At 42.0% G+C, this 18613-nt stretch overlaps 1 protein-coding gene across 2 annotated transcripts in view; it reads left to right on the top strand.

Annotated features, from left to right (window-relative positions):
- The window catches only part of LOC120746323 (gamma-aminobutyric acid receptor subunit alpha-5-like), a 46761-nt gene that overhangs the window by 5850 nt on the left and 22298 nt on the right, over positions 1–18613 (top strand). For both annotated transcript variants that reach the window (XM_040051770.1, XM_040051771.1), the window contains exons 5-6: positions 1610–1830; positions 8604–8686. In XM_040051770.1, coding sequence (XP_039907704.1) covers positions 1610–1830; positions 8604–8686 — 304 coding nt within the window. The remainder of the gene's footprint in view (positions 1–1609; positions 1831–8603; positions 8687–18613) is intronic.

The raw sequence follows: 18613 nt of genomic DNA, 5'->3' as shown, positions 1-18613 counted from the left end.
CCCATTCCTCTTTTAGTGGCTGTGTAAAGGTGTAGTTTTAACCACTGTTCAAAATCATATTTAGAAGTAATTTACAAGTAATTAATCTATTTATGCTTGCGATTTATTGGTAGATCGGCATTTAGAAATAATGCCAAAGACATGTATAAGAATCAGTGTAACTAGCTGATAGATGGATGATATTAGCCGTACCATGTGCAGGATGGGGACGTCCTTTCTTATTAGTTAGAAATTCCTATTGCATTTCTAATGTTAGTGCTTAAGTATGCTTTCTTTACAATTCTCAGCTATAACTATACCAAGTTTTAGGCTCTTTAATGATGTATTCTTTTATTTCCTTTTGGCACTCTTGTCGGTCCATAGACTTATTCCAACTTGTCTGAAATGAATCATCTCTTTATTAATCCTACGAACTATAAGGTTCTACCTGGATAGTAGAAAGCATTAAATCTCCCCTTTCATTAAATCTCCAGTTACACCCTGCTCCATCCCTGGCACGCTTTTGACACAGCAGTGATCAGACTTGCTACTTTGTCAGAGGAGCATGATTGATTGATTAATTGTGGCAGGAGACCTGAATGTTTCTACAGTCCATAAAAGCTTATATGTGAGCCCGATAACGCCGTTATTATTCAGCGGGCTGGCGTGTTGTTTTAGTCTCTTGCTCGTTTGTTTTTCCGAGCTCAAAGCGAGTTGATATTTCACACATGAGCAAACTCAAGATGGATTTAAACGCCGCCGTGTTTAATCACAATCGCTGAAAAGTCTTCATCGATTTATGAGGACATACAGGAGGATCTGTTTTCCCTTTAGCTTGTCCTTTATGTCACATTTTGAACGTGAGAAAAAAAATCTTTATTCAGTTTATTTAGGTTTTGTGCAGGGGAAAAAAAAATCACACTGATGACGTAGAATCTGAAAAACTGACAAAATGGGTGTATTAAATATGATACTTTGCTTTGAGAGGTTAAAAACACACAGCCAGAGGAAGATCTGTTCCCTTTAGCATCCTCAGTGATAAAGTAATCATTGAGCTGACACACTAGTACACAAGCCAGTTGCACGTGATTACTCACAGCACAGCGCACGGCTAAATCTTCTCATATTTTTTCCTTTTTAATCCCGTTTAATAATGCAAACTGCACCTGTTAACACTGTGATGTTTCTTTTTTAAAATTGTTCCCCACAGGTTTGTAATCAGGGGATAAAGAATGTAACCGTTTTAACAGACATGCATCTGAAACTATTTTTTAAAAAAATTTCCAAAAAAGGACTTTTTGCTTCTCTACAAAATCCAGGGTTAGACTTCCAAGCTAGGTTTGAGGTCATTGGTGACGATGACGTTAACCTCAGGTTGACATCCACCAGGTCACTCGTGACCAGTCTAGGTTTAGGGTTGGGTTTCGTTTGAGTCACATACCAAACAGGCGGATTTCACATGCAGTGTCAAACATGCATGATACTAACCTAACCCAAGACAAGTGGTTTAGTAGCTGGTGGATGTTTTGAGGTTAAGAAGGTTGATTTTATATTTTCTACATGTTTCGTTTGGGCGCTTCTTCACTTAAAACCCAACCAGGATCTTTTTCCCCTTTGCTGTTCGCCTTAGGAGTACACCATAGACGTGTTCTTCCGTCAGAGCTGGAAGGATGAGCGCCTGTGCTTCAAAGGGCCCATGGAGATGCTGCCATTAAACAACCTGCTGGCCAGCAACATCTGGACCCCAGATACTTTCTTTCTTAACGGCAAGAAGTCTATAGCTCACAACATGACCACGCCCAACAAGCTGCTGAGGCTCAAGGATGACGGCACCTTGCTTTACACAATGAGGTATGATGGATTCCCTGTATAACGAGCCGTGACTAAGAACAAATGATCAAAAAACATTCACATTCAGAAGCAACGTGTAGCCGTACAGAGGCTCAAGGTTTCTCAGGATTCTGAAGTGAACCTCATAGTTATCTGTCCTTCATCATTTACTGAATATTAGACCAGACAACAGCAGCAAAGCCAATATTACACAATAAAGCTTTGAATGTAGAAAAATTGATATGCAACTCAGCCTGCAGGAGAATACTGACATCCAGTGGACAATGAGAGGTACGATTCCTCATAGAGATAGTTCATACCAGCAGTAAGCCTATTTAAACACTTTTATTCCTTTAATTTTTTTTCCCTTTTGCTAATGCTGAGAGTCACAGACCAAATCTCTTTTCAGGGAAATCATTCATTATGAAAAAGCGTCCTTGTTGTGAACTTGTTTTTGGCAGTAATTTACTGGTAAGTTGGAGCCAGAAAGGAAGGAAAAGTAGGCCAACAGAGACCTCCAAAAGGGTGATCGCTATGCGCTAAACCACTAGCAGATATGGATAAACACCAGTGTAGTCTAAGCTTTAAAAATGAGGAAAGAAAGCGTAGTGAAAGCACCCCTACGACAGAGAAATTATCATGTTCCTGTTAGCAGGTCACAGAGTGACCTTTCGACCAGTACATTAAAATAATTCTGTGCTCATTCTCAGAAGTCACTGCAGCTGCAGGTCTTAAACAGAGACTCCATCACGGATGAGAGCACTTCATCTGATAGCAACGACACACGCAGGAGGAGTAACGCAGCACGGAGGGCAGATTATCTGTATGCAGCCGCCGGTGACATATATACGTTTCCAAAAGAGGACACATTCACACGTAACACACATGAACCAACTCAAAAGCACACACACACTGCGGGTGTAAAGCAGGTTGTAAGATCTAACATGATGCTAACCTTTGACCTCAGAGCTTAATAAGTAAAGGGTTGCGTGACTGGTTCATCTCTGTAAGTGTGAAGTGATGGAAATGTATAGACACGTACATTTATGTTCAAATGGAAAAAAAATGTAAATGTGCGAGTGTGTTGTTGAATCTAAAAATGGCATCAGATCCTCTGTCACAGTAGAAAAGAAGCAGCAGTAGGTCTGCTTTTAATCGTGTGATTGTAACTGAACGGTTGTCGTTACCAGCAGTGCTTAACCATGTGCAGGTTTCCATATTATACACGCACACACACACACACACACACACACACACGAAAACATCAGGATCAGGGTACTTTAAGGTAACAGCTAACTGCAATAGCTAGCTAGCTGGACACCTATCTATCTAGCTCTCTATCTATCTAGATAGATAGATTGTTCTGGCCTCTATTAACTTTAAATATGTTTTTTAATGGTGGTTGACAAACAGCTTCTACAATAAGTAGATTGCCCTCATTTTCTCGTGGCTCTTTTGTCATTGCATATCAGCAAGCACTTGGAGCCAACAAGGAAAATAAATATATATATAGTCACAGAAACTACTCAATTGTTTAAGAGCTTTAGTCTCTATTGGAACATTACAAAATCATGAAAATCCTCTTGCTAAACATGCCCAAAATATAAACGGAGGTCAGAGTGTGTACAAGTAGCTCAGGATTCAGATACTTAGATATCACTCAGTTTCAGACTGTTTGCTTTTGAAGTCATGGCCTGCACCAAGGCCAATTATAACATAAATAATATTGAATATTGTACACAGTATGTGGAGTTATGAGTTATTCACATCTTCTTGCACTCTCAGTGTATTGAACATGTCAGTCCCCATGTATACAGCAGATTAACACACTCAATAAACAGAGGTGCAGACATACAGGGAGTGCAGAATTATTAGGCAAGTTGTATTTTTGAGGAATAATTTTATTATTGAACAACAACCATGTTCTCAATGAACCCAAAAAACTCATTAATATCAAAGCTGAATGTTTTTGGAAGTAGTTTTTAGTCTGTTTTTAGTTTTAGCTATTTTAGGGGGATATCTGTGTGTGCAGGTGACTATTACTGTGCATAATTATTAGGCAACTTAACAAAAAACAAATATATACCCATTTCAATCATTTATTTTTACCAGTGAAACCAATATAGCATCTCCACATTCACAAATATACATCTCTGACATTCAAAAACAAAACAAAAACAAATCAGCGACCAATATAGCCACCTTTCTTTGCAAGGACACTCAAAAGCCTGCCATCCATGGATTCTGTCAGTGTTTTGATCTGTTCACCATCAACATTGCGTGCAGCAGCAACCACAGCCTCCCAGACACTGTTCAGAGAGGTGTACTGTTTTCCCTCCTTGTAAATCTCACATTTGATGATGGACCACAGCTTCTCAATGGGGTTCAGATCAGGTGAACAAGGTGGCCATGTCATTAGTTTTTCTTCTTTTATACCCCTTCTTGCCAGCCACGCTGTGGAGTACTTGGACGCGTGTGATGGAGCATTGTCCTGCATGAAAATCATGTTTTTCTTGAAGGATGCAGACTTCTTCCTGTACCACTGCTTGAAGAAGGTGTCTTCCAGAAACTGGCAGTAGGACTGGGAGTTGAGCTTGACTCCATCCTCAACCTGAAAAGGCCCCACAAGCTCATCTTTGATGATACCAGCCCAAACCAGTACTCCACCTCCACCTTGCTGGCGTCTGAGTCGGACTGGAGCTCTCTGCCCTTTACCAATCCAGCCACGGGCCCATCCATCTGGCCCATCAAGACTCACTCTCATTTCATCAGTCCATAAAACCTTAGAAAAATCAGTCTTGAGATATTTCTTGGCCCAGTCTTGACGTTTCAGCTTGTGTGTCTTGTTCAGTGGTGGTCGTCTTTCAGCCTTTCTTACCTTGGCCATGTCTCTGAGTATTGCACACCTTGTGCTTTTGGGCACTCCAGTGATGTTGCAGCTCTGAAATATGGCCAAACTGGTGGCAAGTGGCATCTTGGCAGCTGCACGCTTGACTTTTCTCAGTTCATGGGCAGTTATTTGGCGCCTTGGTTTTTCCACACGCTTCTTGCGACCCTGTTGACTATTTTGAATGAAACGCTTGATTGTTCGATGATCACGCTTCAGAAACTTTGCAATTTTGAGACTGCTGCATCCCTCTGCAAGATATCTCACTATTTTTGACTTTTCTGAGCCTGTCAAGTCCTTCTTTTGACCCATTTTGCCAAAGGAAAGGACGTTGCCTAATAATTATGCACACCTGATATAGGGTGTTGATGTCATTAGACCACACCCCTTCTCATTACAGAGATGCACATCACCTAATATGCTTAATTGGTAGTAGGCTTTCGAGCCTATACAGCTTGGAGTAAGACAACATGCATGAAGAGGATGATGTGGACAAAATACTCATTTGCCTAATAATTCTGCACTCCCTGTACTGCCGTTCACATAACTGCACATTATAAGACATTTACACACGCCCCGCATTTTTTCTTCAGCAACATGCATGGGTGTCAATGGAAGCTCATCAGTTTTCTCCTCTAAATGCAATTGCGCACCGCATCATTTGAAAACCATTACTCAGCGGAGAAGCGGCCGGGTTTACAGAGCAAATTTCTATGCATTTGTCTCCATGGATAATTCTTAAAATGCCACGTCTGTCAGCACACCGCAAGCTTAATACATTATTATCATTATAGCCAGATACCAGATAGGCTGCTACATCAGCTGTATGGAAGCTCTGTATTACTCATGCAGGGAGTGCATTGCACACCATTGTCATTAGGTACAGCTCAGTTGCCATTATCATTTGTGCTGATGTGCTGCTATTGCCTATAGACTCTCTGACTAATCATTTGAACATAACACCACACTCACTAATATGTTATATGAATTGTAATGGCAGGTTCTTATCAAACTGTATTTTTTACGTTTTAACACTTTCAACTGTTCTTCCTTTGTTATTTTTCACACCTTATATTGATTATATAACTGTGAAACACTCTCAGAATTATGGGTACAGTGAAAGTCCCTATCCATCCTACAGTCCACATTGATGTTACCCGCAGGGCTAATTAGTGGACCTCAAAGTATCTATATGTAATTTTCTGATGGCCAGAAAGTAAATATGTGGTCCCAAACTGTAAAATTGAAACATTTCTACCATTTCCTCTGGCGTTTAACATCCACCAGAGTGCTGAGGCACTTAGGGTTATGGCTGAGGTCACACGTTTATGAAGGGGCATAGTTTAAAAATGTAATGATTTTATTGTTTCTACTAAATTGTCACCAGCTGTTTAAAACTGGTCTCTGTCATATATAAAACAGGGCACAATAAGTACCCCCTGCCAAGGGTATGATGACAGTACCTTAGAGGGTACACCTCCCCCCTCCCCAGTGGTTTATGTATAAATAAATCTGACTTACATAATTTTGCCAGTAAATAAACTAGTACTGTGGTACTAGAGTGAGAGACTATATTAAATCTCCAAAAAGTTGATTCTGTTCATCTGGACGTAGCGTTTTGTGGGAGAAACGTTTCGTCACTCATCCAAGTGACTTCTTCAGTCTTAGCTGACTGCACGTTTCCCCAATCTTATAAACAGTACATTTGCATAATGACTGAAACCAGCCCACTGAAGGAACAATGGGCTGGGAGGTCAGTTCCTTAATCTTAATTATGCAAATTCTCATGACCATTGATCAACAACCACTGACCAAAACCCACTGATCAAAGACCAATGATTAATGGCCATGAGTACCATTCGGAGACAGTTGGGGAATGGCTGCAATCACAGCATTGTACGATGGCCACTTAAAGCCACGCGTCGCACAGAAGCAGACCAACACATGGCGACTCACACAAATGCGGCATGGGCTCGAACCGTTTCAGGTCGTCTGAGTTGCGAAAAGTATGTATGAACAAGAAGTTCGGAACAAACGTATATTAAAGTATTTCATTAGCTTCTATGTTAAATATGTTTTCAGATAGCCTCTTTCATTGTGACAATTCTAAGTTTTTTCCTCCTTGTATCAGAAAACACATTTTAGCCGAACAAGATTTTTCTGTTCCCAGTACAAAGGCAGACTAGCCCACAAATTCCGACACGATGGGAGAGTTTCGGAGAGTTAAGTTTTTTCGTGGTTCGGGTCCCCCGTGTAGGATTGATACACGAGTTAGCAGTTCTTCATAATATATGCAAACTTTTTAGTGTGACAAGACAGTTGGTGCGGCATTGTGCCTTGGTGGTTAATACAGCATAAAGCTCCTGGACTCTCTGGCTCTGTTGTCCGACTTCTCCAACTTTTCTGCAAGCTCAGGCGTACCAGAAACGTTCGATTTCCCATCGCTGTGTGAGCGGCCATGTGTTGGTCTGCTTCTGTGCGACGCGTGGCTTTAAGTTCAAGCCCATGCCTGCCTTTAAGGCATGCAGGAGTCAGTCTAATCCGTTATTTAAACTAGAGATGTCCGTTATAAACTATGAGATGCGTGGCTTTTTACTTTTAAAGGCACCGAGTTAGACTCTGCTCTCTTTACAGCCATCCTGGCTAATGGGGCTACATGAATAATTAGAACATGGTATAATAGCCGACAGCCATGTTCTCATTTATTTATCCCAAAGACACTCTTTCCTCTTCCGCGCAGAGAACCCTCGAGCTGTGTCGACACAGTTGGATGGTACTGCACTGATGTGGAAAGCAAACCGAGCCCCCACCGCCACGAAACATTCGCCTTCGCTAAGCCCAGAAGTGCAGAAGTGGCCTCCTGTCCCACTTTGTTCTGCTTCGTTCACCTTAATGATATAATTGGGAAACCTCCTGCAGTCGCCGCATACTGTACAGGCAGGGGGTACTGGAGCGTAAAACAAAAACACGTCCCGTGTGGATTGCGCGCCATCCTCGGTGACACATTTGTCAGAAAGATTATAATAGAGTTCAGTTAAGAGGAAAAATAGCTGCTACTCTGTGACTAATGTTGAGGTATGCATGAGCGGCTAAAGCAGAAAAAAAGTCCAACGAGTCATTTCATCTAAACGTATGTTTGTGTGCACTTAGTTTATCCTTCATTCAGCTCATTAACCTCATTGTAGTCACATCACCGCTGTGCTGTTAATATTTGTCATCACGCAACGAGTGGAAGTACCCAGAGGGATTTGATTTAATCTGGGACAGATAGCTAAAAAAATAATTATGTTTTGTGTGTTGTTGGTTTTTATGCCTGATTTAATTAATCTGGCTGCTGTTTCAGGGCACAGAGAGGTGTCGTCACAGCGGTTGAAGTGATAACGCCATGTCTCGGATGACTGTGAATACCCAATAACAAATAAAACATTAAAAAAAAAACTGTCGTTATGTTAATTGAGGATTTAAAATGAGTGGAAGGTGACTGATGAACATCATCAAATCATGCTAATGCTCTCATTTGTTTATAATAAAAATGTGTTTGCCTTAAGGTCAGTTCAGAAGAAAACAAAACTGAAGCAACCTCAGTTTTTTTTTTTCTTTTGGTGGGGGAACAACCAATCCCTCTGACCACCAGGTGGCAGTATTGTCACTTGTGTGCTAAGGGAGAATTGCTGGATTTGCAAGTGATGAGAGTACACCACCATTTTACTGTTATGTGATTAATTTCCTGGCAATTTCACCTACTGATAGCACTGATTAAAAAACAAAAAATATCTCAAACAATGTGTGTTTTCAGGTCCCTTCTACTCTGTATCGCTCCCTTTATGATAGATAGCTGAGTAAAAGATGTGATGCACCCCATGTTACACTATAAGTGACTTACTGTGTTATATATGTTTTGTCTTAGATTGACCATATCAGCAGAATGCCCCATGCAGCTGGAGGATTTTCCCATGGATGCCCACGCCTGCCCTCTCAAATTTGGCAGCTGTGAGTAAAAAAACAAAAACAAAAAAACCCTCCTGTGAATGTCGATCCCTATATTTATTTTCCTGTCTGCTAATCCCAGCTACTATGATACACAGTGGAGATTTTCCAGTCCAATGCAGCGTTTTATACAAAAGTTTAATCTCAATTTAAAAAAACAAAAAGAGGCTCTGTTTATTTTGGGGATAATTAATTCACTCATTATCGAGATTATCAAGATTGCTGAGTTTGCAATCCACGATTTTCTTTTCTTAAAGCAAGACTGTAAGACTTTTATTGAGCACAAGACTTTGGCATTTTCCATTATACCATACTTGTCACTTTTGTCTGCAAAGTTTTTTGTCTGCAAAAATAAACTAAATGCAAAACTTTTAGATGTATTAAGTATTATCTTAAGGTGCAATGTAGAGCTAAATGCTGAACTTCCACAGTACATGGAAAGTAAGTTTTGGCATACTAGACATCTTAGCAAAGAACCAGTTGTATCTTGACTTTTTTATACTTTCTTGCGAATGGTAAATGGTAAATGGCCTGTATTTGTATAGCGCTTTAGTTAGTCCCTAAGGACCCCAAAGCGCTTTACACTACATTCAGTCATTCACCCATTCACACACACATTCACACACTGGTGAAGGCAAGCTACATTGTAGCCACAGCTGCCCTGGGGCGCACTGACAGAGGCACCCTAATAAATAATTTGTTTCCATTTCTTTAGTTTAATCAATAGAAAATGCAAAAGGTAACACAGTTTGATGTATAAAAGACCATTTTTGATTCAATAAGGTGATTCCTAAAAGACTATAAAGCAAAAATGTGGTATATCTCAGCATGGTGTGCAATGTGTCCTTAACACATTTGAGGAAACTGGACAAATGGAGGAACAAGAAAAACTGGAAGGAAAAGTCAGCAGCATACAAACAGTTTTGTAGAGTCATGAATCCCTAATTTAATATGTTTGCTTCAAGTTGTTGTCCGTATGTACAGAGGTGTTCAGGATTAAGCTACAATAGTCAGTGTCTACAGCCATCTATAAAACATACTGGTGCCTCTGTCATGGTTTGGGGCTGCTTTTCAGCCAAGCTTCATTTTTCAACAATGAAGAAGAATGATCCCAAACACACTGCCAAGGCAGTAAAAGCGTACCGAGATAGAAAATCAGTCAGTGGAACACTATCAGTCATTGATTGGCCTCCTCAGAGTCCGCACCTGAGCATTGTGGAAGCATTGCAGGATCAATTGACAGAAAATGTAACATAAAGCAACTAACATCTTAAGATGAGCTTTGAATGTCCCTCAAGAAGCCTGGAGAGCTATTCTTAAGGATGTCCTCAAAGACATTAGAAGAAGACGTTCTTAAGAAAGCTCAGGATATGTTTAAAAATAATAATGGTCTTTCCAAATATTGACTTTGATATATATATCTATACATTCGTATCGATATTGAACCGTTTGATACAGTGCTTTCGGTTCGGTACGCATATGTATCGAACATTACAAAATTTTAAATTTATTTCATCAACTTTTCTTCTGACGATGCTGTCTGTGCTGAGCGCTCAGTGGATCTGCGCTCGACAGTGCAGCCTTGGCGGAGTAGTCGAATGCAGATTCACTGAGCGCAGGGCAAGCTAGCGAGACAGACCAAATTCATGGGCTGCATCCTCCTGAGGCCGCATTTGTAGACCGATTACGTCACAGCGACGCGCGGAAGGCTGTCCAAATTCGTAGGCTGTGTCCCAATTCAGGGTCTGCACGCTTGAAGTCCGCATTTTAAGTGCGATTACGTCACCGCCACGCGACGACGGCTGTCCCAATTCGAAGTGTACTTCAAATGCATACTCCAAATGCCCCGTCGATTCCCCCAAATATCAAGCGTGGTCCGGTGCACGCTTCGTGGTCCCTTATATCCCACAATTCATAGCGCGGCGGTGGGTGTGGATAATTTTGCCGCAAAATACGGCAGAAGGGAGCTGCAAATATATATATATATATATATATATATATATATATATATATATATATAAAACACCCAGCACGCCCCTGCGGGCGGTTTATCCTTCAAGCTCGGGTCCTCTACCAGAGGCCTGGGAGCTTGAGGGTCCTGCGCAGTATCTTAGCTGTTCCCAGGACTGCGCTCTTCTGGACAGAGATCTCCGATGTTATTCCCGGGATCTGCTGGAGCCACTCGCCTAGCTTGGGAGTCACCGCACCTAGTGCTCCGATTACCACGGGGACCACCGTTACCTTCACCCTCCACATCCTCTCGAGCTCTTCTCTGAGCCCTTGGTATTTCTCCAGCTTCTCGTGTTCCTTCTTCCTGATATTGCTGTCATTCGGAACCGCTACATCGATCACTACGGCCGTCTTCTTCTGTTTGTCTACCACCACTATGTCCGGTTGGTTAGCCACCACCATTTTGTCCGTCTGTATCTGGAAGTCCCACAGGATCTTAGCTCGGTCATTCTCCACCACCCTTGGGGGCATCTCCCATTTTGACCTCGGGACTTCCAGGTTATACTCGGCACAGATGTTCCTGTACACTATGCCGGCCACTTGGTTATGGCGTTCCATGTATGCCTTGCCTGCTAGCATCTTGCACCCTGCTGTTATGTGCTGGATTGTCTCTGGGGCATCTTTACACAGCCTGCACCTGGGGTCTTGCCTGGTGTGATAGACCCCAGCCTCTATGGATCTTGTGCTCAGAGCTTGTTCTTGTGCTGCCATGATTAGTGCCTCTGTGCTGTCTTTCAGTCCAGCTTTGTCCAGCCACTGGTAGGATTTCTGGATATCAGCCACCTCCTCTATCTGCCGGTGGTACATACCGTGCAGGGGCCTGTCCTTCCATGATGGTTCCTCGTCTCCCTCCTCTTTTTTGGGTTTCTGCTGCCTGAGGTATTCACTGAGCACTCGGTCAGTTGGGGCCATCTTCCCAATGTATTCTTGGATGTTCGTTGTCTCATCCTGGACTGTGGTGCTGACACTCACCAGTCCCCGGCCCCCTTCCTTCCGCTTAGCGTACAGCCTCAGGGTGCTGGACTTGGGGTGAAACCCTCCATGCATGGTAAGGAGCTTTCTTGTCTTTATGTCAGTGGCTTCTATCTCCTCCTTTGGCCAGCCTATTACCCCAGCAGGGTACCTGATCACGGGCAGGGCGTACGTGTTGATGGCCCGGATCTTGTTCTTACCATTCAGCTGACTCCTCAGGACTTGCCTGACCCTCTGCAGGTACTTGGTGGTTGCAGCTTTTCTAGCGGCCTCTTCATGGTTCCCATTCACCTGCGGGATCCCCAGGTACTTGTAACTGTCCTCTATGTCTGCAATGTTGCCTTCTGGTAGTTCAATCCCCTCAGTTCTGACTACCTTCCCTCTCTTTGTTACCATCCGACTACACTTCTCCAGTCCGAACGACATTCCAATGTCATTGCTGTATAGCCTGGTAGTGTGGATCAGTGAATCGATGTCTCGTTCACTCTTGGCATACAGCTTGATGTCATCCATGTACAGGAGGTGGTTGACAACTGCTCCATTCCGTAGTCGGTATCCGTAGCCAGTCTTGTTAATGATCTCACTGAGGGGGTTCAGGCCTATGCAGAACAGCAGTGGGGACAGAGCATCTCCTTGGTAGATCCCGCACTTCAATCAATCAATCAATCAATCAATCAATCTTTATTTATAAAGCACTTTTCATACAAAAAAAATGTAGCACAAAGTGCTTTACATAGTTAAAAGCAGCCCACCCCACCCTCCAACTCACTCCCCACACTCTCATTAACATAAATGATGTGAATACACACATATCCCCCCCCCCCCCCCCCCCCACACACACACACACATACACACATGCGCACACTTAAAGAGTAAAAATTGGGCTGGGCTCGCATGAGCCAAGTGAGGAAACACTATAACAGGGAGCCGTCTGCACCGGGAGCCGGTCACAGACCGCAGCCTCCAGGCTGGGCACACAGCAGGAGGGAGGCAAAGGAGCCCCCCAGCCAGGCTGAGAGGACCCCCAGAGACCCAGCAGCCACGGTCGATCACAGCCCCGGTTTCCTCAGAGCGCCCTCTGAGGAAACACTGGAGATATGACACAATAGGATATATACAGGGTAAAATGATAAAATAAATAAGAACAGGATACAATATAAATATAAATAGAGTAAGAAGATTAAAAAATGAATAATAATAAAATCAATAAATATTAGGTAAAGTCTAAATTAATAATAGAATAACAGGATAGAATAAATAAGCATAAAATAAATAAACGTTAAGTAAAAGCTAAATTAAAAAGGTGGGTCTTGAGCCTGTTCTTAAAAACATGTACGTTCTTGATGGTGACTTGTGCTATGGGCTTGGAGTTGGCCTCTAGTGTTGTATGCCACATCCCCATTGAGTTCCTGATGAAGGCTCTTAGGGTCCCATTGATCTTGTACAATTCTAGGCATTCCAGTATCCAGCTGTGGGGCATTGAGTCATAGGCCTTCTTGTAATCAATCCAGGCAGTGCACAGGTTGGTCAGTCTGGTCTTGCAGTCTCGGCTGACTGTTCTGTCTACCAGTAGCTGGTGTTTTGCGCCTCTGGTATTCTTGCCAATTCCTTTCTGTGTCCCACTCATGTATTGACCCATGTGCCTGTTCATCTTAGCCGATATGATGCCTGACAGGAGCTTCCATGTGGTACTGAGGCAGGTTATTGGTCGGTAGTTGGAGGGGACCGGTCCCTTCTTGGGGTCCTTGGGGATCAGGACCGTCCGACCTTCGGTTAGCCATTCCGGGTGTCTCTCGTTAACTAGCAGCTGGTTCATTTGTGCTGCCAGACGCTCGTGGAGTGCAGTCAGCTTCTTTAGCCAGTAGGCGTGAACCATGTCGGGCCCTGGTGCTGTCCAACTCTTCATACTGGAAACCCTTTCTTGGATATCTGCCACTGTGATGGTTACTGGACCCTGTTCAGGGAGGTCGCTATGGTCTGCCCTCAGATCCACTAGCAACTGAGCATTGCCGTTATGGGTTGCGTCCTTCTCCCATATGCTCTTCCAGTATTGCTCCGTCTCCAGCCTTGGTGGTGCTGTTCTCTTATTATTATTCTTCCCTTGCCACTGAGAGTACACCTTTGCTGGTTCTGTGGAGAACAGCTGGTTTATTCTCCTGCCTTCTATCTCTCTGGTGTACCTCCTCAAGCGGCTGGCCAAGGCTGTGAGTCTTTGCTTGGCAGTTTCCAAGGCCTCAGGTATGGACAGCTTGCTGTATTTCTTATGCACCTTCTTTGTCGCACCTTTCTGCAACTCCGTTAGTTGGCTAACCTCCCTCCGTGCTACTTTGATCTTGCCCTCTAGCCTCCTTCTCCATGGAGGGTACTGCCCCTTGTGGCTGTTCAACTTGTAGCCAAGCATCTCACTGATCACTGCTGCCATCAGCTTGTTAGTGTCGGTAATCGTGGTTGTAGGTATTGTCCGTAGTGCTGCATTAACATCATCTAGCAGACCTTTAGACAGCCGTTAGCACATGATTCTCCTTATGGGGACCTGATATGTTTAATATGCTGGTGAGAATATAGCCCAGAAGAAGCGTATAGTATAGCTTTTATTTTGGAAAGAGCCATTTCTCTGTAATAAACTCTCTTTTCCAAAGATGAAATTACAAAATTACTTTGTTGTTTCAGCAACATTAAATTTAAAAACTGTACTTTTGAGTTGAAATATATATTTATAATTTTAATAAATGACAAATTAAAAAGGCATGAACATTTCTTTGTATCGAAAAAATATCAAACTGAACCGAACCGTGATAATATATATATATATATATATATATGTGTATATGTGTGTGTGTGTGTGTGTGTGTAAAGAAATGAGGGATGGCTCTAGACATTTGCACTGCACCCTATATGTAATTATTATTTAGCTATAATAAGCTAAATGCTATACTACAGCTGTTTAGCAGTTTGTTAGAACATCAAATCAAGAAAAGTCAAAGTCAGTGAAAAGACTCAAGCATATCAGTTACATAGCTGAAGACCTACTAAAGATGTACCTAAACTTTATGTTTTAGCTTTCTGAGTCTATATTTATGGCTCTGTATCGACTATTAAAAACTTCAGAAGGGAAGAGATTACCGAAGTCCTCCTACGCTTAATTAGGTTAATGATTGGAAGGGTTGTCCCCAATGCCCTCTTAACTTGACGCCTTGTCTGTGTGCCCTCCCAGCAAGGACGCATATAGAAACTTGAGTGGCCCTGTGGGTATTTAAAGACAGAGCTGGCCAAATGCCACACCTAAGGAGCCTGTTGCACTAAAAGGATGAGACTCCTGGATTGTCAGTGAGATGCAGCCCGCCCACATTCACCACGTAAAAGAAGCACAACGGATTGCAATCCAATTATGGAAGCTGCTGGGCTTTCCCATGGCAAAATCTAACCTCTCCCCCTGCATTACCCCACAGGTAAACGGTGTCAGTGTGCAATAACAACAGGCAAAGGTGCTCTTTCATCGTTCCATGTCATTATAACTACACAATGCATTGCTAGATCTAAAAAAATAAAGTTTCTGATGTTTCCTGTTTTTACCATCACATTCATTTTAATGAGCTAATCATCAACGAACCAATGTTCTCTCGGTTTGTTTTCAGTTGCAGCTACCAGAAGCTTTAGTTAAAGCCATCACCAGCTCGCAAACTAGCTTTCACTTGATCTTGTCATCTTGCTATCTGGTTTTATCTGTAACAGAGTGCAGTAGGTGGATATTAGATATCTCAGTAACCTAAAGCTTTACCTTTGCTTGTCGTAAAAAGTCTAGATTTCAACTGAGTCATTTTTACCTGATAAAACCTGTAAGTATTTTGCTTTGTAAAGCAAATAGCAAAAACTTCAATCAGTATTTTCCAATTGGATTAATGCATGACAAGCACAGTCCTGGGTCATATTCATGAAAATCTTAAACCTATTTTCTATAGGCCTCTATATCCTCTCCCTTTGTAACATTGTAATGATTTGTCATGCTATTAAAGCATGGAGGTTTACTGTACACTAAGTCGTCCTGGGTAAAGGGTAACTAATCCCTTACTCTGACCTACTAATTTATCTTCTGTACGGCCTTAAGCTCTACAGTTCTCAAGTATACACTGAGGATATACACTAAGAGGAGTAATACTAATCAGTAATCAGTGGGCTTATAGTCTATTTTTTTATGTAGTACTTCTCAATTCAGTTAAGTTCACCAGCACTATATGACTTCAAAACAGTTTAAACAAGTCTGCAGAATTATATACTGGAGACCATTAAAAACAATAGAGCTATAAAAAGATCCATGATGAACTGACTAAAAAAGCAAGACAGTTCTGACAGTCATATAGCATCTGCACCAAGGGCAACAGAGACAGAAGAACAATTGCCAAAGAAAACTACTTTCTGCAAAATTGCTGTGTGATTACCATAATTGACGGCTCTGTGATAGAAAAAAAGGCCAGTCATTTGGAACTTTGCAAAGCTGGTGTTTATGGATAGGCGGGTGTTTAGAAATTCCTCGTTCCATGAAACGGGGCATAAAAATGCAGATGATGATGTGAGGTGCACAAAACCTGAGCCCCAGAGCGGTGGGAAAAACAATCAAGCGTGGTCTAACGACTTAGCCTGCCTTCCCTTCAACCCACAATGATCCCACTGAATGGCAGTGAATCATTTTATGATTGTTCTCCTTCTTTGAGCCTTTATATATTCTAAGATATGAACCTCTGTATTATTTCTGTAATCCCACCAATCAGAGCTCAACTTCGCCTACTCTGTAATGACAGCCTGTTGAGCCAAAGTTTGACCCTGACCTCTGGACTGCCACCACCATTCAAATGATGTTACTTGTCATTTACTCAAACACCTATAATTACACTTCGCAAGCAATATTTTGTAGTCACGACAGTTTCTGACTACATGTTGCTATACTTGTCTAGATATAGGCGGTAAAACAATTCCTTCCTTTTTGTTGGTGCCAGGTCTCACATAAGCCCATATGGTGCAAATAAATCTCACACCAAATAAGGGGAGGCATCAAATTGGAAAAATCGACTAGGCTAAATATCAGCCTTGTTCCACATTTCAGCACCAGTGCTGGTCAATGGAAATCAGAGCACTCAAAGTAAAGTAAAGCATGCAGATCTCAGGATCCATGGGTGTGCTGCCAAAGTACATTTACACATTAGCGACTTAATTCATTATTCAATCAATTATGTTAGACATGGAAATAGGATCAGCCAGGTCCTAATGGCAAATCAAAGTCTTTTTTTATTGTTGCAACAAATACAAAGAGAGATGATTTACACGAGCAGTGATAATCTTGTTAACCAATAATTTCCGGTATAGTTTTCATCAAGGACCTTTTTTCAGACCAAAACAAGGCAATAACGAACTAAAAACTAATGCACGAGAAAAAAAACCTATGATGAAAAGTACTGACCCTTTCATCAGCAAATAAACGAGATGAAAATATTCTGGAGAGATGAGATTCAAGTTGGTGCTCAAGTTGGTCTGCCTCATGTTAGAGGCCGGTTGTACTGCTCTATCAACAAGGAGCTAGTGCTTTTTGCCCTCTGTTTGTATTTCTAATGCCTTTCTGACTTGTGCTTATGTGTTGGCTCATGTGCCTACTCAGCTTGGTGGCTACAATGCCAGAGAGGAACGTTCATGTTTAGAAAAAGTAGGTAATTGGGTGGTCATTTGATGGTGAAGGTCGTTCATGACTAGGATTGTTCTTTCCTGTCTACCTGTGCAACCTCTGTAGGGTCCAGGTATCATCTCATGCTACCAATAGAGAAATCGACCCTAGTCAAATCAAAAACTAGTGAACAGTCAGAAAGAAGGAGGAGGGAAAAAATGCCAGTAGCCTCAAGCTGTAAAATCATTCCCGTATGGGGGTTGTGTCATTGTTGCCGCTTTGGTGCACCAGTGGTTCATTTCATTAACACCAAAGCAATTTAAACTGATTAACACCCCCCTCTCCCTCTTAACTGACCAGATCTTTATCCCCATAAGTTTAACTGACTTGATGCTATACTCTGACAGGATAGAGTTAACCTCAGTGCATGTCTACAATCATCTGTAAAACATGGTGGAGCCTCTTTCATGGTTTGGAGCTGTATTTCAGGCAGTGGTGTTGGGGATGTTTCCAAAATTGATGCAATTGCGAACAGAACAGTTCCATCAGATTTTGATCCACCATGCTATACCACCTGGAAAGCTTCTGTTTGGCAGCAGCTTCAGTTTTCAGCATGACAATGATCGCAAACACACTGTCAATGCAGTAACAGCATAATTGGATAGATGAACACACAATAGAACACTATCAGGATGGATTGGCCTCCCCAGAGATCGTCATGACAGAGAACAGAAGAAAAGGCAGCAGAGAAGCCTGGAGAACTATTTCTGAAGACTACCTGAAGAAATTACAAGAAATCTTGTCTAAGGAACTTTAGGCTATATTGAAGAATAAAGGTGGTGATGTCAGCTGTGGACTTTCAAACTTGTTTAGACCTTATAAGCTGTATACTGTACATTTCAAGAAATTGCTGCACCTATTTCCCATTTCCCTAGCTAAATATGTAGAACAAAGGGTTGCTCAAGGCTCTTGCATAGTATTGCTTATATACCTTATATGTACTGCAGGTGATAGCTGAAACAGTCAACGACAGCACAAATGGGCTAGCTGACAGTGAGAACCAATAGGTTAAACATCTAGCTAGCTAACTCCATAACAATTCAAGTATCTTTTTAAAACAACCATAAAGGAGCTCTTTATGAGACAGAAAGCCTACATGTATGATAACTCACCACGCCTGAGCTGCTAATATCTGCCTAGCCTGTGCATCCAGCTACAGAGAATTTTCAACTAGTTTTCACCAGAAATAAACTTAAGTAACATAATTGATGGAATTAACATGCTCCTCAACCTTTAAA

The sequence above is a fragment of the Simochromis diagramma genome, unplaced genomic scaffold (genome assembly GCF_900408965.1).
Source record: "Simochromis diagramma unplaced genomic scaffold, fSimDia1.1 OVJJ01000107.1, whole genome shotgun sequence".
Lineage (NCBI taxonomy): Eukaryota > Metazoa > Chordata > Actinopteri > Cichliformes > Cichlidae > Simochromis > Simochromis diagramma.
Note: the sequence above shows the minus strand (reverse complement) of the source record. Positions and strands in the feature narration are given on the sequence as shown.